Source organism: Pristiophorus japonicus, chromosome 30 (genome assembly GCF_044704955.1).
Source record: "Pristiophorus japonicus isolate sPriJap1 chromosome 30, sPriJap1.hap1, whole genome shotgun sequence".
NCBI classification, from domain to species: domain Eukaryota; kingdom Metazoa; phylum Chordata; class Chondrichthyes; family Pristiophoridae; genus Pristiophorus; species Pristiophorus japonicus.
Window position 1 is genome coordinate 10498687 of NC_092006.1, and position 25257 is coordinate 10523943.

At 51.4% G+C, this 25257-nt stretch overlaps 1 protein-coding gene across 4 annotated transcripts in view; it reads left to right on the top strand.

Annotated features, from left to right (window-relative positions):
• The window catches only part of LOC139240209 (zinc finger and BTB domain-containing protein 7B-like), a 156557-nt gene that overhangs the window by 123176 nt on the left and 8124 nt on the right, over positions 1 to 25257 (top strand). For 3 of the 4 annotated variants that reach the window (XM_070868675.1, XM_070868676.1, XM_070868674.1), the window contains 2 exons: positions 15624 to 16708; positions 18264 to 19534. The exons of the other annotated variant lie outside the window; for it this stretch is intronic. In XM_070868675.1, the coding sequence (XP_070724776.1) occupies positions 15630 to 16708; positions 18264 to 19077 (1893 nt within the window). In that variant the 5' untranslated portion in view covers positions 15624 to 15629 and the 3' untranslated portion in view covers positions 19078 to 19534. Of the gene's footprint in view, positions 1 to 15623; positions 16709 to 18263; positions 19535 to 25257 lie in introns of those variants that run through there. 4 annotated transcript variants of the gene reach the window in all.

The window sequence follows — 25257 nt, forward strand, 5'->3', positions numbered from 1 at the left end:
TCTTGGTCACCTCCGTTCGGTGCCCGTGTTTCTCCAGTGTAGTCTTCTTTCCAATGTGAGGAATCTGCCTCTTGCCTCTTCATGGTACATCAGTCATTGTAAGTTGGCATACAGGTACAGCAGGCGGTGAAGAAAGCAAATGGCATGTTGGCCTTCATAGCGAGAGGATTTGAGTATAGGAGCAGGGATGTCTTACTGCAGTTGTACAAGGCCTTGGTGATACCACACCTTGAATATTGTGTACAGTTTTGGTCTCTTAATCTGAGGAAGGACATTCTTGCTATTGAGGGAGTGCAACGAAGGTTCACCAGACTGATTCCCGGGATGGCAGGACTGACATAGAAACAAAGACTGGATCGACTAGGCTTGTATTCAGTGGAATTTAGAAGAATGAGAGGGGATGTAATAGAAACATATAAAATTATGACGGGATTGGACAGGTTAGATGCAGGAAGAATGTCCCTGATGTTGGGGAAATCCAGAACCAGGGGACACACTCTAAGGGTAAGGGGTAAGCCATTTAAACTCCTGATGAGGAGAAACTTCTTCACTCAGTGAATTGTGAACCTGTGGAATTCTCTATCACAGAACGTTGTTGAGGCAAGTTCGTTAGATATATTCAAAAGGGAGTTCGATGTGGCCCTTACGGCTAAAGGGATCAAGGGGTATGGGGTACTGAAGTTGCATGATCAGCCATGATCTCATTGAATGGTGGTGCAGGCTCGAAGGGCCCAATGGCCTGCTCCTGCACCTATTTTCTATGTTTCTATATTTCTGATACTGCGTTTGTGTTGAGGATACTCGGGGAAATGTTGCCCTGCTCCTCCAATTCTGCCCTCCTGAGTATCACTGATTATAATCGCTCCACCATCGGTGGCCGTGCCTTCAGCTGCCTGGGCCCCAAGCTCTGGAACTCCCTCCCTAAACCTCTCCGCCCCTATCTCCTCCTTTTAAGACGCTCCTTAAAACCGACCTCTGTTTGGTTACCTGCTCTAATTTCTCCTTCTGTGGCTCGGAATCAATTTTATTTATTCATTTTTCTTTTAACGTGAAGCACATTGGGACGTTTCACTACGTTAAAAGGCGCAATATAAAGACAAGCTGTTGCTGGCCCTCTCTGATCCTAACGCGCTCTTGCAGTTACTGCTCTGCACTGTTTGAAGAGCCCTCCACCCTCTTGATCACAGGGCGTGATCCCAGCGAGGAGGCATTAGCAAGCTCAGAGAGTGTGGCGCCCACACAAGCCTGGTGCAGATGTTCCAGCTCTGCTGCGTTCATCATTGACACCGCTGTTCAGTCCTGTCGGGTCGACTTTGGGAATGCCTTCCCAACTTTCCAACTGTGAAAATGACGCAGGGAAATGTGTTTCTGTAAAGTGTCGCGTTCCTCTCAAACAAAACGAGTATTCATGCTTTTTAAAAGCGGCCGTGTTGACTCATCCTGGAAGTAGTCGAGCGATCTGACTAAAGTGTAGTCGTTTTCTGAGGTGTGGCGGTTGAAGGGGAGAGTCGGAGAACAGACCCAGAACTTGACGTTGCATACTGGACTGGAGAATTTTAGCGGAAAGATTGGATAGGCTGGGTTTGTTTTCTTTGCAACAGAGGAGGATGAGGGGAGATCTTATTAAGGTGTATAAATTCATGAAGGGCTTGAATAGAGTGGGTAGGACGGACCTATTTCCCTTAGCAGAGGGATCAACAACCAGGGGGTGTAGATTTAAAGTAATTGGTAGTTTAGAGGAGATTTGAGGGGAAATTTCTTCACCCAGGGTGTTTCTTTCTTTGTATTATTTGTTCCTGGGATGTGGGTGTCGCTGGCAAGGCTGGCATTTATTGCCCATCCCTAATTGCCCCTTGAGAAAGTGGTGGTGAGCCACCGCCTTGAACCGCTGCAGTCCATGTGGTGAAGGTGCTCCCACAGTGCTGTTAGGGAGGGAGTTCCAGGATTTTGACCCATGAAGGAATGGCCGATATATTTCCAAGTCAGGATGGCATGTGTGACTCGGAGGGGAATGTGGAGGTGTTGGTGTTCCCATGCGCCTGCTGCCCTTGTTCTTCTAGGCGGTAGAGGTTGCGGGTTTGGGAGGTGCTGCCGAAGAAGCCTTGGCGAGTTGCTGCAGTGCATCTTGCAGACGGTACACACTGCAGCCACGGTGCGCCGGTGGTGGAGGGAGTGAATGTTGAAGGTTGTGGGTAGCGTGCCAATCAAGCGGGCTGCTTTGTCCTGGATGGTGTCGAGCTTCTTGAGTGTTTTTGGAGCTGCAATCATCCAGGCAAGTGGAGAGTGTTCCATCACACTCCTGACTTGTGCCTTGTAGATATTATGTGCCACATATCAGCGTAAGCCTGAATGTTGTCCAGGTCTTGCTGAATTCAGGCACGTTTTATCTGAGAACTTGCGAATGGCGCTGTGCAGTCTTCAGCAAACATCCCCATTTCTGACCTTCTGATGGAAGGAAGGTAATTGAATCAGCTGAAGCTGGTTAGGCCTAGGATGGTGGGAGTCTGGAGTGGAACTCGCTGTCTGAAAGGGTGGTAGAGGCAGAAACCCTCACCACATTTAAAAAGTACTTGGATGTGCACTTGAAGTGCCGTAACCTACAGGGCTACGGACCGAGAGCGGGAAAGTGGGGTTAGGCTGGGTGGCTCTTTGTCGGCCGGCGCGGACACGATGGGCCGAAATGGCCTCCTTCCGTGCTTTAAATTTCTGTGATTCCAAGTAACCTGCATTAAGGATGGTTAAGTGTTATCGCTGATAATGTAATTAAAGGAATTTTATCGCCGTATCCCATATTTCTCTCTGATATTCCAACAACCTGCATGGGTATAATCTGATTACATTTCTATTTGATCTTTTGAGTGTCGGCCGTGGCCCACTGGACAGCACCCTCACCTCTGAGTCAGAAGGTTGTGGGTTCATGTCCTACTCCAGGGACGTGAGCACATAAATCTAGGCTAACATTCCAGTGCAGTGCTGAGGGAGCGCCGCACTGTCGGAGGGGCAGGACTAAGGAAGCGACGCACTGTTGGAGGGGCGGTACTGAGGGAGCGCCGCACTGTCGGGAGGGGCAGGACTAAGGGAGTGACGCACTGTCGGAGGGGCGGTACTGAGAGAGCGCCGCACTGTCGGGAGGGGCAGGACTAAGGGAGTGACGCACTGTCGGAGGGGCGGTACTGAGGGAGCGCCGCCTTGTTGGAGGCGCCATCTTTCAGATGAGGCGATAAACCGAGACCCCCTCTGTGTTCTTAGGTGAACGCCAAAGATCCCACAGACACTAGTGGAAGAAGAGCAGGGGCAGATCTCCCCGGTTTCTTTCTCCCCCCCCCCCCCCACCCCCCCCTCTCTCTGTCTCTCTGTCTCTCTGTCTCTCTCTCTCTCTCTCTCTCTCTCTCTCTCTCTCTCCACGTAGCCAATACATTCCCCAACTGTTCAAATGTCTTGCTGAGAACTAAAGCAACAATTTCACCTTGCACACTCTGGGATCTGTGGGTCATGCTCTAATCCAAGCCGACGATCAGATAGCAAAGCTGCAATGGATTGTAGATTGCACAAGCGTCCGAGACACAAACGCAGGATAGGTTCCACGCTTTAGGAATGAAGTAAAGGAGATTTACCAGAATGCTACCAAGGGTGAGGGGCTTCAGTGACGAGGAGAGACTGGAGAAGCTGGGGTTGTTCTCCTTGGAGCAGAGAAGGTTACGGGGAGATTTAATCGAGGGGTTCACTATCACGAGGGGTTTTGAGGAGTAAATCAGGAGAGACTGTTCCCAGGGGCAGGAGGGTGGGTAACCAGAGGGACGCAGATTGACGATAATCGGCGATGGAACCAGAGGGGGAGATGGGGAGAATGTGTTTTTACGCAGCGAGTTGTGATCGAGAACACGCTGCCTGAAAGGACGGTGGGAGCAGATTCAATAGTGATTTTCCAAACAAAACTAGATAAATATTTGAAATGGAGAAATTTGCAGGGCTGTGGGGAAAGAGCAGGGTGCGTGGATCTAATTTCAAAGAGCTGGCACAGGCACGGTGGGCAGAATGGCCTCCACCTGTGCTGTGTGATTCTATAAGTACATATTTCTTCAAAGAGAGTGGGTGCCTTTCTCATTCTGGCTCTCTCTCTCTCTCGCGCTCTCTCTCTCTCTCGCGCTCTCTCTCTCTCTCTCGCGCTCTCTCTCTCTCTCGCGCTCGCTCCCTCTCGCTCTTCAGCCCCTTCAAAGCTAACCTTTGTGAGGTGGCGCTGTATAAACCGGCTCTAGGCTTATGTGCTCAGCTGGTTAAACCGCAACTTAAGAGTCAACGTTCACCGGTGAACATACCGATTTGGGCTGGGAGGGGGTAATGTGAATCTTACTTCCTCAATCCCTACTGCACTAGCTAGTGTAAAATGCTCCTAAATTATAATCTCGCTTCTCAGGTCTCCACATATGTTCAACACTTGTTACTAAAATCTCAGCGTTTGAACTTGTTTCTTTAAACTTTGGTTTCTGTTATCGACCTTCAAAAGAAAACTTAACTTGAATCGTCTACTGCACTTGGAACCCCCGAAAGAGATCGAGTATTGGGTGAGAATTCAAACGTTGGTCTAATTAAGTGCATTGCTTTGTAATCACGATGCAGCTCTGGAATTTGTCATTTCTATTTGGTTTTTTTTGAAGAATATCCCTTGTGGGTTCATGTCCCACTCCAGAGTCTTGAGCACTAAAATCTAGGCTGACACTCCACTGAGGGAGCGGCGCGCTGTCGGAGGGCCGGCACTGAGGGAGCGCCGCGCTGTCGGAGGGCCGGCACTGAGGGAGCGCCGCGCTGTCGGAGGGCCGGCACTGAGGGAGCGCCGCGCTGTCGGAGGGCCGGCACTGAGGGAGCGCCGCGCTGTCGGAGGGCCGGCACTGAGGGAGCGCCGCGCTGTCGGAGATGCCGTCTTTCGGACGTTAAACCAAGGCCCCTCAGGTGGACGTAAAAGATCCCATGGCACTAGTTCGACGAAGAGCAGCGGAGTTATCCCCGTTGCCATGGCTAATATCTATCCCTCAATCAATGTAACAAAACCAGATGATCTGGCTCATTATCACATTGCGGTTTGTGGGAGCTTGCTGTGCGCAAGTTGGCTGCCGTGTTTCCCACATTACAACAGTGACTACACAAAGTGTACTTCATTGGCTGTAATGCGCTTGGAGACGTCCGGTGTTCGTGAAAGGCGCTATATAAATGCAAGTCTTTCTTTCATTTTGAACTGCCGAATGTGTCCTTGGCTGCCCTGCCCACCGATTCGGTGATTGAACGATTGCTGCCAGCTATGGAAAAGAAAGCACAGGCTCGAGCCTGCCCGTGTGTATTCTGACACTGAGTACACGGGGGAGAAGTAATTGTTTACAAAGAAGGGGAGGGAAAAAAAGTGTTTTCTTAGCAATGCGTGCCCCTCGTGGTTAAACACGTCCCCTTCGGACACCAACAAGTGTCGAATGGTGTGTGTGCATCCTGCAGCTGCGTGTCACTGGAGGGAAACATCACTCCTCGGCAGTCACTCGAACGAGGATAGAAACATAGAAAATAGGTGCAGGAGCAGGCCATTCGGCCCTTCGAGCCTGCACCACCATTCAATATGATCATGGCTGATCATGCAACTTCAGTACCCCATTCCTGCTTTCTCTCCATACCCCTTGATCCCTTTAGCCGTAAGGGCCACATCTAACTCCCTTTTGAATATATCCAACGAACTGGCCTCAACAACTTTCTGTGGCAGATGAGGAGGAATTTCTTCTCCTGGGGGTCGTGAATCTTTGGAATTCTCGACTCGAGAGAACTGTGGAGGCTGGGTCATTGAATGTATTTAAGATAGAGACAGACAGATTTTTGAGCGATTTGGGGAGCGGGCGGGGAAGTGGAGTTGGGGCTAAGTTGAGATCATGATCGTATTGAATGGCGGAGCAGGCTCGAGGGGCCGAATGGCCAACTCATGCTCCTATTTCTTATGTTCTTATGTATTTATGGACTAGTAATCCAGAAAACGCGACTTCAAATCCCACATTGGGAACAGTTTGAGAAGTTGAATTCTGTTCTTTTTTTTAAAAAAAACTCTGGGATTGTCATAAAAACCTAACTGGTTCACTCATGTCGTTCAGCGAAGGAAATCTGCTGTCCTTCCCTGGTCTGGCCTGGCCTATATAGGACTCCACACCCACAACAACGTGGTAGACTCTTGCATTTGTTAGATCCTGGTTGATAACGCTCCCGTCAAGCGCCTTGGGATGTTTTGCTACGTTAAAGGAGCTATATAAATGCAAGTTGTTAATGATCCTCTGACGTGACTCGGGGCAAACAGGAGTGGGTAATAAATGCCGACCTTTCCATCGACCCCCATGTTGCGAGAATGAACTTTAAAAAAAAAAATATCTCTTCAATCGACAGGAAGTTGTCCCATGAGTGTTTTACAATGGACAGTGAACTTGGGGAAGGGAGATGCAGATTCTTGGAATGAGATTCCAAGGCATGTTCATGCAAGCAGGCAACGGGTGAGAGCAGATAGAGTAATGGGCAACTCCCATGTCCACGTTTGAGGAGCGCAGGTCCATGCAAGGAGATGTTCACTAACGCGGGGCGGGTCAAAGCATCGTTTTCACCCCCTGCGTCCCTGCACACAATGTGGTCATCTCCTGGCCCCTTGCAGTGTCAGCTGTGGCTCAGAGGGCAGCACTCTTGCCTCTGAGTCAGAGGTTGTGGGTTCAAGGCCCCACCAGCGACTTGAGCACAAAACATCTAAGCTGACACTCCCAGTGCAGTGCTGAGGGAGCGCCGCACTGTGGGAGGGGCAGTGCTGAGGGAGCGCCGCACTGTGGGAGGGGCAGTGCTGAGGGAGCGCCGCACTGTGGGAGGGGCAGTGCTGAGGGAGCGCCGCACTGTGGGAGGGGCAGCGCTGAGGGAGCGCCGCACTGGGAGGGGCAGCGCTGAGGGAGCACTGCACTGTCGGAGGGGCTGTCTTTCATATGAGACGTTAAACTGAGGCCCCGTCTGCATTAAAAGGTCCCACAATACTGTTTTGAAGAGGAGCAGGGGGAGTTCTCCCTGGTGTCCTGGCCAATATTTATCCCTCAATCAGCATAACAAAAACAGATGACCTGGGTCATTATCACATTGCTGTGTGTGGGAGCTTGCATATTTGCAAATTAACTGCCGTGTTTCCCACATTACAACAGTGACCACACGTCAAAAGTACTTCATTGGCTGTAAATCGCTTTGAGACGTCCGGTGGTCGTGAAAGGCGCTGGAGACAAAAATGAAGTCTTTTCGTTTTTACTCTCTCCTCTCCCTCCTCTCTGTTCTCTGCTGCAATTTGGAACTCTAACTTGTGTCGAGCTGAGTGGGGAAGAGTTTTGTACACCGAGGAAAAGTGGGAAGAGATTGGTGCCAGGGTTTCACGTCGGCACCAGAATGCCAGCTTTATGGTTGATCAGAAGTGACGTTGGCAGTGTGCTCAGCAGCGTCCTTCCACTGACCCTTTGTTCCCTGGGAGCTGGAGAAGTCTACAAGGAGTTAGTTTGTGCCGGATGTGTCGGACTCCTTTTGACCAGCTCAAAGGGCACTTGAAACCCGAGTGAGTGAAACACGAAAGGAATAAAGTGTACCTTTTTTTTGAAATCGTTGGGGAGGGAGGAGAGATGCCAAAGAAAAGATGGGAGGGGGCGGGGAGCTCAGGCGATGGAGTACAACGTTCAGTTCCCGTCACCAAGGCACAAGGGAGGCACCCGAGCCCTCGCGGCAGTGCAGAGAACATCCCACGAGGTTGATGTCTCGTTTCAGAGGTTCGGAGGGAAAGCTGGGAGAAAGAAAGGCTTGCATTTATATAACCCCTTTCACCAAGCACTTGCAGCCAACTCCATACTTTTGGAGTGCAGTCACAGTTGTAATGTGGGAAACGCGGCAGCCAACTTGTGCACAGCAAGCTCCCACAACCAGCAATGCAGTAATGACCCAGATAATCTGTTTCTTTTTGGTTGAGGGATAAATATTGGTCAGGGCACCGTGCAGAATTCCCCCTGCTCTTCAAATATTGGTCATGGAATCTTTCACATCCACCCGAGGGGGCAGACGGGCCTCAGTTTAACGTCTCGTCCGACAGCGCGGCGCTCCCTCGGCACCGCCCCTCGTACAGGGGGCCGCCCCCTCAGTCCTGCACTGGAATTGCCGGCCTGGTGTATGGTGCTCAAGTCGCTGGAGTGGGACTCGAAAACACGACCACCTGACTCGGAGATGAGAGTGCTACCCATGGCCTCACACTCTCTCACTCCAGCCCTTAACTTCCCTTACCCTGCAAGACACTCGGGAGAACAGAGAAGCTAATTCTGGATTTGAAGTTAAACCACGACTACAGGTCACCACAAACTGATGACGGGCAAGTTCAGGATCGATGTCGGGAAGCACTTGTTGACAGCAGCGCAGCGATTAGCCGCGATGATCTCTGGGTAGTCTGGCGAGAGCAGGAACTCTGCAGTTGAATAGCAGCCTGTCATTTTGGCTGCCACTGTTGTCACTTTGGCTTATTTGGTAATGGTCTCGTTTCTCAGTCGAAAGGGATGTGGTGAGACGCAGAAAAGTAAATGGTTTGCGAGTACTTTGAGGCGAAGTAACGTCTCAGCACTCCCCGATCAGAATAGGAGATCAGTTCGAACCAATCAGAAAAGCCTGACATTTTGGCACAAGGGTTATATCTAACCTGTGAAGTGTGCTCTGCGCGGGAGCGTTAATATTTCTTTGGAGGTCAGAGGGATGTTCGATTTACTCATCAGATCTCTGCAGTGAGATTTCATATTTGATCTTGGGATTTGTCAACACGGGCAAGACCAGTATTTGTTGTCCAACCCTCAGAAGGTGCTGACAGGCTGCTGCCTTCAACCATTGCTGCCTTTGTAGTCATGTTGCTCACACACTGACGTTACTAGTCCCACTTGAAAGGTCTTCCTGCTTTTTCCTACATTACAACAGCGACTACATTTCCTGAAAGAAACTTGAGAGATTTTTCAGTCATACTATCTTCTACATAAAGGCAGTATAATTATACAAGTACTCTATCTGACCTGCCTTTGGTGGGGTGGTGGGTGCAGAGGGGGAGGGAGTGGGGTGTGTCGGTGGAAAAGAGAGAGGAAGGGGAAGAAATAAAGTTACTAAAGAAAGGCAGACTAGGATTTATATCGCGCCTTTCATGTCCCTGGATGTGTCAAAATGCTTTACAGCCAATGAAGTACTTTTGGAGTGTAGTCACTGTTGTAATGTAGGAAATGTGGCAGCCTATTTGCGCACAGCAATCTCCCACACACAGCAGTGTGATAATGACCCAGATCATCTGTTTTTTAAGTTGATTGAGGGATAAATATTGGCCCCAGGACATGGGGCATCACTCCCTTGCTGTTCTTCAAAATAGCACCGTGCGATCTTTTTTACATCCACTTGAGAGAGCAGACGAGGGCCTCGGTTTAACGTCTCATCTGAAAGACGGCTCCTCCGACAGTGCGGCGCTCCCTCAGTACCGCCCCTGTGACAGTGCGGCACTCCCTCAGTACCGCCCCTCCGACAGTGCGCCGCTCCCTCGGCACTGCCCCTCCGACAGTGCGGCGCTCCCTCAGTCAGCCTAGATTTTGTGCTAGAGTCTGCACCCTCAGTCTGAAGCTACACCCCTCTGGCTCAGAGGTGTGACTGCCACCCACTGAACCACGGCTGACACCTTAAAACAAAGCTTCTTGTGTGTTGGACAAGTGGAGGGGTCACGAAGACACTGCTGTGAGCTGCATTGAGGTCTTGAAAGGTGCTTTTTCTCCAGATTCTGGATATTGATCACACATCTGTTGTGTACATTGAGAAGATGAAGGGGAGATTTAATCGAGGTGATCAAAACCACAAGGGGTTTTGAGGAGTAAATCAGGAGACTGTTCCCGGGGGCAGGAGGGTCAGTAACCAGAGGGACACAGATTGACGATAATCGGCGATGGAACCAGAGGGGGAGATGGGGAGAATGTGTTTTGACGCAGCGAGTTGTGATTGGGAATGCGCTGCCTGAAATGACGGTGGGAGCAGATTCAATCATGACTTTCAAACAGGGGAATTGGGTAAATGTGGAAGGGGAGAAATGTGCCGGGGCTGTGGGGAAAGAGCAGGGGGGAGTGGGACTGATTGGATCGCTCTGTCACAGAGCCGGCACAGCACGGGCTCCATGGGCCCAATGGGATCCTCCTGTGCGTTGTGTTTCTGTCTGCAAGTTTTTTTTGTTGCTGGAACTGAGATGGAGTGCTGAGGTATAGTGGGCGATTGTGTAGCCAGCTAAGCATGTTTTCTGGATGATTGGTCCAACTGTTGAAACTAGTGGGCGTTGAGAAGAACTCCAATACGCTTCACTGAAAAAGTGAGAGACACCTCGGTTAATATTTCCATTACTCATTAATTTTTTTTTTTCCCCCACGGAGGAAATGCTAAACCACTGTCTCAATTCTTGTGTGGCCATTGAAGGTATTAAAAGTTCCCCTCAAAAGAAGGTCGCGTGCACACACATTTTGGGAATTCAGTCGTGTGTCTGCACTTTCTCAGATAAGTGCACATTTTGCAGGGGGAGCATGGAATATGTGGTTTGTGCGTCTATTGGCAGTGAGGGTTGCGGGGTTGGGGGCAGTGTTTTGTGGTCCTCTCGGGCTCAAGAAGGAAATTGGGCGAGGGTGACAATTTGAAGGGTATGATTCCAGGAGAATCAACACGGGGACCAACTTCGAGCTGTTGTCTGTGCAAGGAATGGGTTCTAGACGCATACTTAATCAAGGAAATGATGCACTCAGGCACATGTGAAGGCAGTGAAAGTCCTGGTGGAACACTTGTTGACCTTGGTAGCGGGCCAATCAGCCCCCGATCTTGCTAACCTTACTTGACATCTCATCACAATCTCTCCCGTGACCTTTACCCCTCAGTTTACGTCAATCTACATCAGCTCGCAGATTAAGACACTGATTAGGCCGCAGCTGGAGTACTGCGTGCAGTTCTGGTCACCACATTACAGGAAAGATGTGATTGCACTCGAGAGGGTGCAGAGGGGACTTACCAGGATGTTGCCTGGACTGGAGAATTTTAGCGATGAGGAAAGATTGGAGAGGCAGGGTCTATTTTCTTTGGAACAGAGGAGGCCGAGGGGAGACCTTACTGAGGTGTATAAAATGATGAGGGGCCTGGATAAAGTGGATAGGACGGACCGGTTTCCCTTAGAGGGGTCAATAACCAGGGGGCATAGATTTAAAGTAATTGGGGGGGGGGGGGAGGTTTAGAGGGGATTTGAGGGGAAATGTCTTCACCCAGAGGGTGGTGGGGGTCTGGGGTGGAACTCACTGCCTGAAAGGGTGGTAGAGGCAGAAACCCTCACCACATTTAAAAAGTACCTTGAAGTTGTCATGTATCTCACATTACTGTATATAACTATCTTACCATGCTATACATGACTGTAACTGGATATGACCTGTAACAATAAACATACCTTACCACCAGGGGTGCACTTGCAGGAGACACTCCATACTTGTCCCACTGAGGTATATAAAGGGAGGTCTCAGGCAAGTGCAGCACTGGAGAGCTGGAATTAAAGGTGCAGGTGCTGAGTGACCTTGACTTCAGCATGTGTCTCGTGTAAGTCAGTACATTAGAGTCAGGACTTAACAGAAGTGCCGTAACCTGCAGGGCTACAGACCAAGAGCAGAAACGTGGGATTAGGCTGGGTGGCTCTTCATTGGCCGACGCGGAGATGATGGGCCGAATGGCCTCCTTCCGCGCTGTAAATTTCTATGATTCTATGAGCTCAGCATTCCTAAGGTTGGTTCAAAGTTCCGCAGTGGGTTTCAGGGCTTAAACATAAACCTCCCTGCCTCTTCGCGTGTCCAGAAAAGGTCAGGTTCGTTATCGGACCGATTTATCTGGAAGGTCAGAACCATGCAAAGAACAAAAAGAACTATTGTTGCAACTCTTCTGGCCATGAAGAGGCCTTGAGCGTCCCAAGATGATTATTTGGACATTTTTTTCAGAACGCTGTTGCCCTAGTATGCAGGTACAGCAAATAATCAGGAAGGCAAATGGAATGTTGGCCTTTATTGCAAGGAGGATAGAGTATAAAAGCAGAGAAGTCCTGCTACAGATCTACAGGGTATTGATGAGGCTACACCTGGAGTACTGCGTGCAGTTTTGGTCTCCATATTTAAGGAACGATATACTTGCATTGGATGCTGTTCAGAGAAGGTTCACTCGGTTGATTCCGGGGATGAGGGGGTTGTCTTATGAAGAAAGGTTGAGTAGGTTGGGCCTCTACTCATTGGAGTTCAGAAGAATGAGAGGTGATCTTATTGAAGCATATAGGATAATGAGGGGGCTCAACAAGGTGGATGCAGAGAGGATGTTTCCACTGATGGGGGAGACTAGAACTAGGGGACATAATCTTAGAATAAGGGACCGCCCATTTAAAACTGAGATGAGGAAGAATTTCTTCTCTGAGGGTTGTAAATCTGTGGAATTCTCTGCCCCAGAGAGCTGTGGAGGCTGGGTCATTGAATACATTTAAGGTGGAGATAGATTTTTGAGCGATAAGGGAGTCAAGGGTTATGGGGAGCGGGCAGGGAAGTGGAGCTGAGTCCATGATCAGATCAGCCATGATCGTATTAAATGGCGGAGCAAGCTCAAGGGGCCGAATGGCCGACGACTGCTATTTCTTATGTTTATGTTCTCGGATTTCGGGGAAGATAGTTTTGCTGCAAAATGGAGTCTCCAGCATATCATCCCATAACAATGATATCTCTGCTTGGAAGCATCAGTCTGGCTCAGTTGGCAGGACTCTCGCCTCCGAGCTAGTAGGTTGTAGCCTTAAGTAAATGGCATTGGCTGCCCCTTCGGTGCAGAACTGAGGAGGGTGCGCGGCATAGTCACAGGTGCCACCTCTCGGGCGGGACATTAAAAACGCAGCCCCCGTCTGCCTGTGCAGATCCGCTATCTGGTGGGCCCTGTTGGAAGAAGAGCAGCGAAGTCCCGGCCAACATTCCTCTCTCAAACCAAGAACAGCTTGGTTATTCAACTCTGAGCTATTTCTGGGATTTCGTGTCCAAGTTGGCTGTCGAGTTTGCCGACGGTGACTCAACTTGCTGGCTTTGGGACACCCTGAGCGTATCGAGGGGCCATGTTTAACATGTTAATTAATCCTGCCTTCCCTTCCTTCCCCGTAGTTGTCTGCAGTCCTGAACGCTCCTACATTGAGTTGTAGTGGGGTGAGATATGGAGGAGATGGGCAGCCCTGCTTACGTTATCTGGTACCCTTCCTTCCCCCCCCCCCCCCCCCTTGCTGGATTCAGGGGCCTGATGGGCTGTTCCTTGAGCAGGGTCCCAGTGACACATAAGGAAGACATGTGTTGGTCGGGGATGTATCTCTGGCTGGGAGCTCACTGCTGGGGGAGGGTTTGATTTCCTTAATTGTAGCAATTTTCTCTTATCACGCTAATTACATGCAATGATAGAAATGGCAGTTTCCATCGCAGGCTAATGGGCACAGTCTGAGCCCCGGGCAGTCTGCCATATAGCCTACTGGTGTACCCGGGCACTGTGTGACGCAGTGATCGCATGCAAGTTCCAGCCTTCCCTGGGCTGTCTGTGAGCCAGTGCCAAGTCGAGCACAACGTCTCCCCCTTTCCAGCGAAAGACTTATTAAGAAGGCAAACCAACTCGAGCGACCCAGGAGCTCCAGGGGGAAGACAGTCACTCCCTTAACCCGATTCATACCGCTTGTGCGCGGGGGGTGGGGGGGGCACCAGATAACGAGGTGGGAAAAAGAGAGAGAGAGAGAGAGAGAGAGAGAGGGAAACCTTTTAAGGAAGAGGAGAAATTGTGAAGATTGGTTTCATGCATCGAAAAAAGGATTGTCTTGGCTCTGGGTAGCGTACTCCCCCACCACTACCCCCCCCCCCGCCCCTCCGAGTCAGAAGGTCGTGGATTCACGTTGCACTCCAAAGACATGAGCCCGTAATCCAGGCCTGCTCCCAGTGCCAGTATTGAGGGAGGGTCCGCCTTTCGGATGGAACGTTAAACAGAGGCCCCCGTCTGCCCCCCTGAGGCAGACGTCAAAGATCCCACGGTCACTATTTCAACAAAGGGCAAGAGGGAGTTCTGCCCGGTGTCCTGGGGCCCAGTGTTTATCCCTCGACCAACAGCACGAAAACCAGATGATCTGGGTCATTATCACATTGCTGTTTGTGGGAGCTTGCTGTGCGCAAATGGGCTGCCGCGTTTCCCACATCACAACGAGGATTGCACTTCGAAAAGTGCTTCATTGGCTGTGCAACGTCCTGGGACGTCCTGAGGATAAGGAGAACTAGTGGATGTGGTGTATTTGGACTTTCAAAAGGCTTTTGACAAGGTCCCCATATAAGAGATTAGTGTGCAAATTTAAGGCACATGGTATTGGGGTAATGTATTGACGTGGATAGAGAACTGGTTGGTAGACAGGAAGCAAAGAGGAGGAATAAACGGGTCCTTTTCAAAATGGCAGGCAGTGACTAGTGGGGTGCTGCAAGGTTCAGTGCTGGTAGCCCAGCTATTTACAATATATATTAATGATTTAGACAAAAGAATTGAATGTAATATCTCCAAGTTTACAGATGACACAGCTGGGTGGCAGTGTGAGCTGTGAGGAGGATGCTAAGAGGCTGCTGGGTGACTTGGACAGGTTAGGTGAGTGGGCAAATGCATGGCAGATGCAGTATAATGTAGATAAATGTGAGGTTATCCACTTTGGTTGCAAAAACACACAGGCAGAATATTATCTGAATGGTGACAGATTAGGAAAAGGGGAGGTGCAACGAGACCTGGGTGTCATGGTACATCAGTCATTGAAAGTAGGCATGCAGGTACAGCAGGCAGTTAAGAAAGCAAATGGCATGTTGGCCTTCATAGCGAGAGGATTTGAGTATAGGAGCAGGGAGGTCTTACTGCAGTTGTACAGGTCCTTGGTGAGACCACACCTTGAATATTGTGTACAGTTTTGGTCTCCTAATCTGAAGAAGGACATTCTTGCTGTTGAGGGAGTGCTGCGAAGGTTCACCAGACTGATTCCCGGGATGGCAGGACTAACATATGAAGAGAGACTGGATCGACTAGGCTTATATTCACTGGAATTTAGAAGAAAGAGAGGGGATCTCATAGAAACATATAAAATTCTGACGGGATTGGACAGGTTAGACGCAGGAAGAATGTTCCCGATGTTGGGGAAGTCCAGAACCAGGGGTCACAGTCGAAGGATAAGGGGTAAGCCATTTAGGACCGAGATGAGGAGAAACTTCTTCACCCAGAGAATTGTGAACCTGTGGAATTCTCTACCGCAGAAAGTTGTTGAGGCCAGTTCGTTAGATATATTCAAGAGGGAGTTCGATGTGGCCCTTACGGTTAAAGGGATCAAGGGGTATGGAGAGAAAGCAGGAATGGGGTACTGAAGTTGCATGATCATATTGAAAGGGCCGAAAGGCCTGCTCCTGCACCTATTTTCTATGTAAGGTGCTATCGAAATGCAATGTTTTTCCCCATACCCCCCCAGTGTTGCTGCTGCTTGTGTCAATATTCCACCTCTTTTGTTGTTGCAGGGTAAGATGGGTACCGCCAAGGATGAACTGATTGGGATCCCCTTCCCCGAGCACAGCAGCGAGCTCCTCAACAGCCTCAACGAGCAGCGGCACAAGGGGCTGCTCTGTGACGTGACCATCGTAACCCAGGGGCTGGAGTACCGGACGCACCGCGCGGTGCTGGCCGCCTGCAGCCAGTACTTCAAGAAGCTGTTCACCTCCAAGTCGTTCAGCGGCCAGCGTACCGTCTGTGAGCTGGACTTCGTCAAGCCCGATGTGCTGGCCGCCTTGCTGGAGTTCGCCTACACCGCCACGCTCACCATTAGCAACTCCAACATGCGGGAGGTCCTGCAGGCGGCCCGCCTCCTGGAGATCCAGTGCGTGACCGACGCCTGCATCGACATCCTGCGGAGCAGCGGTGGCGAGGACGAGGCTGAGCCCCCCGGCGGCGGCGGCGACGACAACGCCGGCCTGGTGGACTACGCCAAGGCCAGGCGCTACTTGGACGGCTTTGAGGAGCAGATCGCAGGCAGCCCCATCAACGTCATCGAGATGCTGGAGGTCCCCAGGTTCCGGCAGCGCAAGCGGCCCAAGAAGCCGCCCCGGGTCTCCCTCAACAACCGCGGCAACCTGTACCGCATCGTCCAGCCCCTCCGCACGTCCATGAACAACGTTATCGCGGCAAAGCAGCTCGAGCCCCCGCCGGACGCCCCGATGGGTCTACAGGACCAGTACTCGGTGACACTGGACCCCCAGAGGGGCGGCGACGGCGACGAGAAGGAGTACGAAGAGTTTAGCGAGGACTTCGGCGACCAGGCCGAGGCGCCCCTCTACCACCGCCCGCCCTCGCCCGCCGAGCGTCACACGGACGACGAGGGCACGGAGCTGGACTCTGCACTCTACCTCAGCTCCCTCAGCAACGGCGTGCTGAGCAACGTGCTGGGCTCGCCCGACAAGCTGGTGCGCAGGCGCAAGTCGCAGATGCCCCAGGAGTGCCCCATCTGCCACAAGGTCATTCACGGGGCCGGCAAGCTCCCGCGGCACATGCGCACCCACACGGGGGAGAAGCCCTTCGCCTGCGAAGTGTGTGGTGTGCGCTTCACCAGGTACAGCGCTTGCCATCGGGAAACTAAGTGACTGCGCCGCACGGGCATTATCATCCGGGGTGACGCAGCACGTCGGGAACACTTTCTCCCGCCCACCGACCCACAGTGTTCTCCTTGTCCCATCTCTCTCTCTCGTCCCTCACTCTTCTCTTCCCTCACCCAGCCTCTATCCCTCCCCCTCCTCTTGCCAGTCTCTCCCCCTGCCCCCAGTTTTCTCTCTCTGTCTCTGTCTCTCTCTCTCTGTCTCTCTCTCTCTGTCTCTCTCTCTCTGTCTCTCTCTCTCTGTCTCTCTCTCTCTCTCTCTCTCTCTCTCTGTCTCTCTCTGTCTCTCTCTCTCTCTCTGTCTCTCTCTGTCTGTCTGTCTGTCTTTCTCTCTCTCTGTCTGTCTTTCTCTCTCTCTGTGTGTGTCTCTCTTTCTCTCTCTCTGTCTGTCTCTCTCTCTCTCTCTCTGTCTGTCTCTCTCTCTGTCTGGCTCGCTCGCTCGCTCGCTCTCTCTCGCGCTCGCTCGCTCTCTCTCGCACTCGCTGTCTCTTTCCCCCCCGGGTGTGTGTCTCTTTCCCGCCCCACCCCAGTCCAAATGCACATCATCTGGTTACCCTCTATCCAACCTGTTCATTACATTCTCAAAAAACGTGAGCAAATTTGTCAAACATGAATTCCCCCTCGTAAAACCATGCTGACTCTGCCTGACTGTATTACGATTTTCTAAATGTCCCACTACTACTACTTTAATGATGGACTCCAGCATTTTCCCAACAACAGATGTTGGGCTAACGAGTCTATGTTTTCCTGCTTTCTGTCTCCTTCCTTTCTTAAATAGGGGCGTTACATTTGCGGTTTTACAATCCATGGGACCACCCCAAAATCCAGGGACTTTTGGTAGATTACAACCAATGCATCCACTATCTCTGCAGCCACTTCTTTTAAGACCCTCGGATGCAGGCCATGAGGTCCAGGGGAACTTAAAGCAATCACTATCACAAGAGATAAAAGTACTAGACAAACTAATGGGACTAAAAGTGCCAGTCTCTCCCCCTGCCCCCGGTTTTCTCTGTCTGTCTGGCTCTCTCTGTCTGTCTCTGTCTCTCTCTCTCTCTCTCTCTCTCTCTGTCTCTTTCCCCCTCTCCACCTCCGCCCAAAAGATGCTGACTCATGCTTGCCATAGTGGTATGGCGCCCTCCACCCTCCAGCACCTCACCCGTTGGTTGGATATTCGGCCGTGACAAACATCACAAGTCGAGCTTTTGCCCACACCTGCGTGCGCATTTTCCAGCACGGAGGGCAATGGGGAGTGGGCCTGGAGCTGTTCATGCACTGTCTCGGACTTTCTTGTTTTCCCCCACGTCTTTTTCTCTTTCACACACTCTCTTCCTACCCACCACCCCCAAAATCTAAATGTACGACATCTACTGGTTCCCCCCTCTCCACCCTGCTCATTACATCCTCAAAGAACGCAAACAAATTTGTCTAACGTGAAGCGTGGACCACTTCTTGCACTGACTTGGACTTTCTTGTTCCCCTCTTCCCTCCCCCCCCCCCCCCCCCCCGCCCGCAGAAACGACAAGCTGAAGATCCACATGAGGAAACACACGGGGGAGCGGCCGTACTGCTGCAGCTGTTGCGACGCGCGCTTCCTGCACAGCTATGACCTGAAGAACCATGCCCGGCTTCACACCGGCGACCGCCCCTTCGAGTGCAGCCAGTGCCGCAAGGCCTTCGTGCGGCTTGATCACCTGCAGCGCCACCTGAAGGGCCAGAACTGCCTGGAGATCCGCACCAGGAGGCGCAAGGGCGATGGTGGGGCGCCGGCTGATTGCGAGCTTGGCCCAGACGGCAGTGGCCTGCCGGACGAGTATGAGATGGAGCGGGAGCGCTCGAGAATAGACGGCGCGTTTCCCGAGGAGTACGAGATCAAGCACGAGCGCCCGGGAATAGACGGGTTTCCCGACGAGTACGAGATGAAGAGGGAACGCCCGGGAATAGACGGGTTCCCCGAGGAGTTCGACATCAAGCGTGAGCACTCGGGAATAGACGGGTTTCCCGAGGAGTACGAGATCAAGCGGGAACGCCCGGGAGCAGACGGGTTTCCCGAGGAGTTCGAGGTCAAGCGGGAACGCCCGGGAGCAGACGGGTTTCCCGAGGAGTTCGTGGTCAAGCGGGAACGTCCGGGAACAGACGGGTTTCCCGAGGAGTATGAAACTAAGCGGGAACGCCCGGGAATCGACGGGTTTCCCGAGGAGTACCAGATGAAGACGGAATGCCCGCAGTCAGATGGAAACTCTGACGTCGACGGTATGCAGGATTGGGGCCACGTGTGCACGGCGTGGGATCACGAGCCCGAGGAAGAGGTCCTGGTGGATCCATCGTAATCTTACAGAGCAAAGATATATTTTTATAAAAGGGTTGCACAAAGACCCGCCCCCTCCCCCCCCACCCTGCTAAAACCGTTGCACATTGTCCACTTCACTAGCCCGTGGCTATATGAGGCAGGGTTTTGGTATGCTTTAAGCCGCTGTCATGAGCGTCTACCCCATGCACCTTTTTTATTCTCGGGTTAAGTGGCAACGATTGAGATGAAACACTCTTCTCTCTCTATGTATGTGTGTCTCTCTCTCTCTCTAGAATAATTTAAAGTTAACTATATTTCGGGGATTTTTTTTGTTGGCTATATCCTATACGTGTTCTCGTATTGACCTTTGGACCAGCGACCAAAGAACTGTGTTTAGCGATTGCGGGGGGGTGACGTTTGACTCCCTTTCCGATGTGTCCGCCGCTCAAGTGTGGCCCTCGCGTGCATGTGTCGCGGGACCTAGTTATCCACATGTAGTGATACCTTGGGGGGGGGGTTGGGGAGCAGGGGGTAAAAGAGGGAGGCGCGCTCTCTTTGCAGCAGTGGCTACGAGGCGTGAAGCGGCTGCGGGGGGGGGGGGGGGGGGGTGCCAGACAGGTAGCAGTTGCCCTTGGCGACCTCGTCGGGCCTAGTCGCTTCTTTATCCACATGCGTTGGCCGTGAACGAGTGTGCCAAGCCCAACGTGCACTCCTGCCCTCCTGGTTTTCTCGTTCCCCTCGCCCACCTCTGCTGCTGCTGCTGCAGCCCTTTACCTGCTGCATGCTGGCACCAGACAGCGTGGGAAATAGCAGGCGCTAATCCAAGTTAGCGCACCTTTGTACGCGCCCCCATTGCAACGATCATTTTCACAGGAGGATGTGCATTTTTTTTCCTCATCACGCCGATTTCAATTGAAACGTCGACACTCTTTTTAAAAAAAAATATATATATATATATATATATATATCTACACGAGAGGGCAAATGGGTGGATGGTTGAACAAGTCACTTGCCAGGAATCTAGTGTACCTGCTCTCGTTCTTGTACTAGCGGGTTCACTAAACGGTCCTGACGTTAACTAATCATTGGGACATCAGATGTGAATCCCCAAGTCTGCCACCTAACCTTATTGTGACTAAAGTAGACTTAGATTTGAAGGATTAATATATATCTAAATTATATATATATATATATATATATATATATAAATATAATAAAAGTATAAATTTTTCAGCACTATGCATGTGTGCGTGAATGTGAGACAATATCAGCAAAATACTAACAGCAACCTATTTAAATTCTGATCATGAATGGAACCTTTATTCAAAAGCTGAGGTGTAGAAATCTTGAATATATATGTACCTCAGTATGATTGTCCGCTGCACACTGCTGCCTCTTTTTAATGTATTCCCTCTCGCTCTCCCTCTCTCCTACTCTCTCTCTCCTCTCTCTCCTACTCGCTCGTTGCTGTTCGCTGTCGTTTGCTTATTCCTACTCTTCTCCCCCCACCCCCCTACTTTTCCCCTCTCCTACTCTCTCTCTCTCTCTCTCTCTCTCTCTCTCTCTCCTACTTTCCCACTCTCTCCTATTTTCTCTCTCTCTCTCTCTCTCTCGCTCCGACTCTCTCTCTCGCTCCGACTCTCTCTCTCCCCCTCTCTCTGACTCTCTCTCTCTCTCCCTCTCTAACCCCCTCTCTCCGACTCTCTCTCTCTGACTCTCTCTCTCTCTCTCTCTCTAACTCACTCGCTCTCCCTCTCCGACTCGCTCTCCCTCTCCGACTCGCTCTCTCTCTCCCGCTCGCGCCCCCCCTCTCCGACTCGCTCTCCCTCTCCCGCTCGCGCCCTCTCTCCCGCTCGCCCTCTCCCTCTCGCCCTCTCCCTCTCGCCCTCTTCCCCCCCCTCTCTCTTCCCCCCCCTCTCTCTTCCCCCCCCTCTCTCTTCCCCCCCCTCTCTCTTCCCCCCCCTCTCTCTTCCCCCCCCCTCTCTCTTCCCCCCCCTCTCTCTTCCCCCCCCTCTCTCTTCCCCCCCCTCTCTCTTCCCCCCCCCTCTCTCTTCCCCCCCCCTCTCTCTTCCCCCCCCTCTCTCTTCCCCCCCCTCTCTCTTCCCCCCCCTCTCTCTTTCCCCCCCCCTCTCTCTTTTCCCCCCCCTCTCTCTTTCCCCCCCCTCTCTCTTTCCCCCCCCCTCTCTCTTTCCCCCCCCTCTCTCTTTCCCCCCCCTCTCTCTTTCCCCCCCCTCTCTCTTTCCCCCCCCTCTCTCTTTCCCCCCCTCTCTCTTTCCCCCCCTCTCTCTTTCCCCCCCTCTCTCTTTCCCCCCCCTCTCTCTTCCCCCCCCCTCTCTCTCTCTTCTCTCTTCTCTCTTCTCTCTTCCTCTTCTCTCTTCTCTCTTCCTCTTCTCTCTTCTCTCTCTCTCTTCTCTCTCTCTCCCTCTCTCTGTTCGAGGCATTTAGTTTGCCCAGTGAGCACTTGCCTCCTTCCCAAACCAATGCTGGCCGCAGTTCAATGATCGCCCAGTGGCGAGACAGACTGCTTTATTTTAGTCTTTACTCACTTACCGAACACTGTGACGTAAATTTAAAACTGAGGTTGTTGATCACACCTTATACCCATCGCCCCGACAGAGAAATCACCAAATGCACTTTTTTGGGGGTACCAATAAGTAGGACAATTGATCTAACACTGTGCAATATTAATCGTAGAATCATGCAGCACAGGAGGATCCCATTGGGCCCATGGAGCCCGTGCTGTGCCGGCTCTGTGACAGAGCGATCCAATCAGTCCCACTCCCCCCTGCTCTTTCCCCACAGCCCGGCACATTTCCCCCCTTCCAGTATTTACCCAATTCCCCCGTTTGAAAGTCCCGATTGAATCTGCTCCCACCGCCCTTTCAGGCAGCGCCTTCCCGATCACAACAACTCGCTGCGTCAAAAACACATTCTCCCCATCTCCCCCTCTGGTTCCATCGCCGATTATCGTCAATCTGTGTCCCTCTGGTTACCCACCCTCCTGCCCCCGGGAACAGTCTCTCCTGATTTACTCCTCAAAACCCCTCGTGATAGTGAACCCCTCGATTAAATCTCCCCCTTAACCTTCTCTGCTCGAAGGAGAACAACCCCGGCTTCTCCAGTCTCTCCCCGTCACTGAAGTCATCCCATGGAACCATTCTGGTCAATCTCCAATGCCTTGACATCCTTCCTAAAGTGCGGTGGCTCAGAATTGGCCACAATATTCCATCTCCCATATTCATACTGGTTTGCTGCCCAAAGCACCTCCGCTTCTCTTGCAAGAAGAAACCGAAATATGCTCATTGTAGAAACAGCCTTTCCTGCGAGGGCAGGAGACCATCTGAACAGATGAACAAATGAACAGACCATCTGCATCCAACCCGCGCTAAATCTGACCCGGGAGTGCTTGCTTACAGCACCGTCCGGGCAACTTGTATACTGCATCCAACCCGCGCTAAATCCGGGCCTTGGGAGTGCTTTGATACTGGGCGTGAATGATGAACGCGTTCCCCAGCACCAAAGACAACAAACGAGCCCTGGCAAAGAGCCCCTGAGCAATGCAACGCGGCTTGATTCTGCCCGAGCTTCACTGTCCTGGGAGCTGCTCGGTGCGCCTTCCTGCCCTGCTGTTCACCACTCTCTGTGGGTTACCACCTTGCGTAGTTGGGAGAGCGATGTAATTGCGTTTAGTCAGCGCACTGTTAGCTAGCTGTCCCCGCTCGTGTTTTGTTTTAATGATTACTCTGTGCTTTTCCGGCATGAAATAGTATGGTTTTTTTAACTCTACTTCAATTTTTGCCACTGACTGCAAAGATTGTTCCTCGAGCTTTGACCAAATGCCTGGAGCTGAATGTAATGCAGCTTACATAGAAACATAGAAAATAGGTGCAGGAGTAGGCCATTTGGCCCTTCGAGCCTGCACCACCATTCAATATGATCATGGCTGATCATGCGACTTCAGTACCCCATTCCTGCTTTCTCTCCATACCCCTTGATCCCTTTAGCCATAAGGGATCTAACTCCCTTTTGAATATATCCAAAAAACTGGCCTCAACAACTTTCTGTGGTAGAGAATTCCACCGGTTCACAATTCTGAGTGAAGACGTTTCTCCTCTCCTTGATTTTTTGCCACTGAATCCAAAGATTGTTTCTCGGGCTTTGACCAAATGCCTGGAGCTGAATGTAACGCAGCTGACGGCACAGGAAAGGGGAGAGGGTTGCAGCAAATCAGTGGGGTCCATCAAGCTGAAGGAAAATGATTGCTTGCAGATTAGCGAGGACTAACTCACCCAACGCACCAAGAAGGGAGACCTTCTGACGCTATGCTCAACGCACGATTCACAAAGGACACGAAACGTTTTTTTTTCCGTTATCGTTCGAGTTCCAAATATCATAATCGGGTTAAATACCAAGTACTTAAAAAATCGCAGCTACCGAAAATCTAAACTAAACACGGAAAATATTGGCAATGCAAAGACTGTCCGTTGGCATCAGAGACCAATGATGAGGCTGGAGTCACTTCCCACTGACTCTGGGGGTGTCTCTGCCCCGAGTGTCAAGCTTTCTGTCTCTCTTCCAGATACTGGGACACTGTAGAGGGAGCTTTACTCTGTATCTAACCCTGTGCTGTACCTGCCCTGGGAGTGTTTGATGGGACAGTGTAGAGGGAGCTTTACTCTGTATCTAACCCCCTGTACCTGCCCTGGGAGTGTTTGATGGGAGAGTGTAGAGGGAGCTTTACTCTGTATCTAACCCTGTGCTGTACCTGCCCTGGGAGTGTTTGATGGGGCTGTGTAGAGGGAGCTTTACTCTGTATCTAACCCCGTTCTGTAGCTGACCAGGGAGTGCCCTGCATGCCTGAAATGGGAGTGTGTCCATTTCCCAGCACCAACATCTTTTGTGTTGATAAGCACGAAGAAAAAGTTTAAAACAAAAGAACTCTTCAATCATACAGTGCGCATAAATCCTTCACTTCCTGATGTGTGTGGGTCTGAGCTGTAGTAGCAGTACACTCCTTAGATGTACAGGGTCTGGTTTCCGTCTGTGACTGTTAACTTGACTCTCTGCAGCCCAGTAAAGCTCTGAAGAGGTGACTCATGCAGCTTGGAATGATTAATAACACTCTCAAGGCTCCAACCCCACCCTGCTCTTTTCGAGCCTCTTTGAGAGCCCCAATGGCTGTTTTTTATCTTGATCACTTTTAAACTTCCCGTCCAGTGAGCATTGGGGTTGCTCAGTAGGTCCAGCGCCAGACTGGTGGGCTCGATTGCTGATCCAAGAAGTGCCCAGTCAGCCTTTTGTCCTCCCACGTTGGACAAAATGAGTGACCTGAGTGGGCAGGGGCAGGGGGCTTTGTGGGCTTTGCTCCGTGCTTGCCAGGGTGTTGCATGATGTGTCCTTGGCAGTCTCTGGCTGGTGGTGTATTGGAAAGTATGGTCAGCACTACCTCGTGCTTCCATGATGGAAAATGTCCAAGAACATGGAGCTGGAGTAGGCCATTCGGCCCCTCGAGCCTACTCCGCCATTCATTAAGATTATGGCTGATCTCATGGACTCAGCTCCACTTCCCCGCCTGCTCCCCTTAACCCTCGACTTCCATAAGACGCACACGCACACGCACACGCTCTGGCTCACACTCACTGCCCCCTCTCCCTGACCCTCACTATCCTGTTCTCTCGCTCTCCCTGCACACACACTACCCTGTTCTCACTCTCACACTCCTTACACGCTCTTTACCCTGTTTGCTCGCGCTCGCTCTCTCTTGCTTGCTCTCCCTGCACGCTCTCTACTGGGGTACTGAAGTTGCATGATCAGCCATGATCATATTGAATGGTGGTGAAGGCTCGAAGGGCCGAATGGCCGACTCCTGCACCTATTTTCTATGTTTCTACCGTGTTCTCTTGCTTGCTCTCTCTCACTTTCCCTGCACATTCTCTACCCTGTTCTCTCACTCTCTCGAGCCCGATCTCTCTCGTTCATTCCCTCGCTCTCCCACAGAAGCAAACTACTGCGGATGCTGGAAATCTGAAACGTAAACAGAAAATGCTGGAAACACTCAGCAGGTCAGGTAGCATCTGCGGAGAGAGAGAGAGAAACAGAGTTAATGTTTCAGGCTGATGACCCCGCGTCAGAACTGGAGGAAGTTCGAGATGTCACGGGGTTTTAAGCAAGTGTCGGGCAGGGAAGGGAAGAACAAAGGGGAAGGTCTTTGATAGGGTGG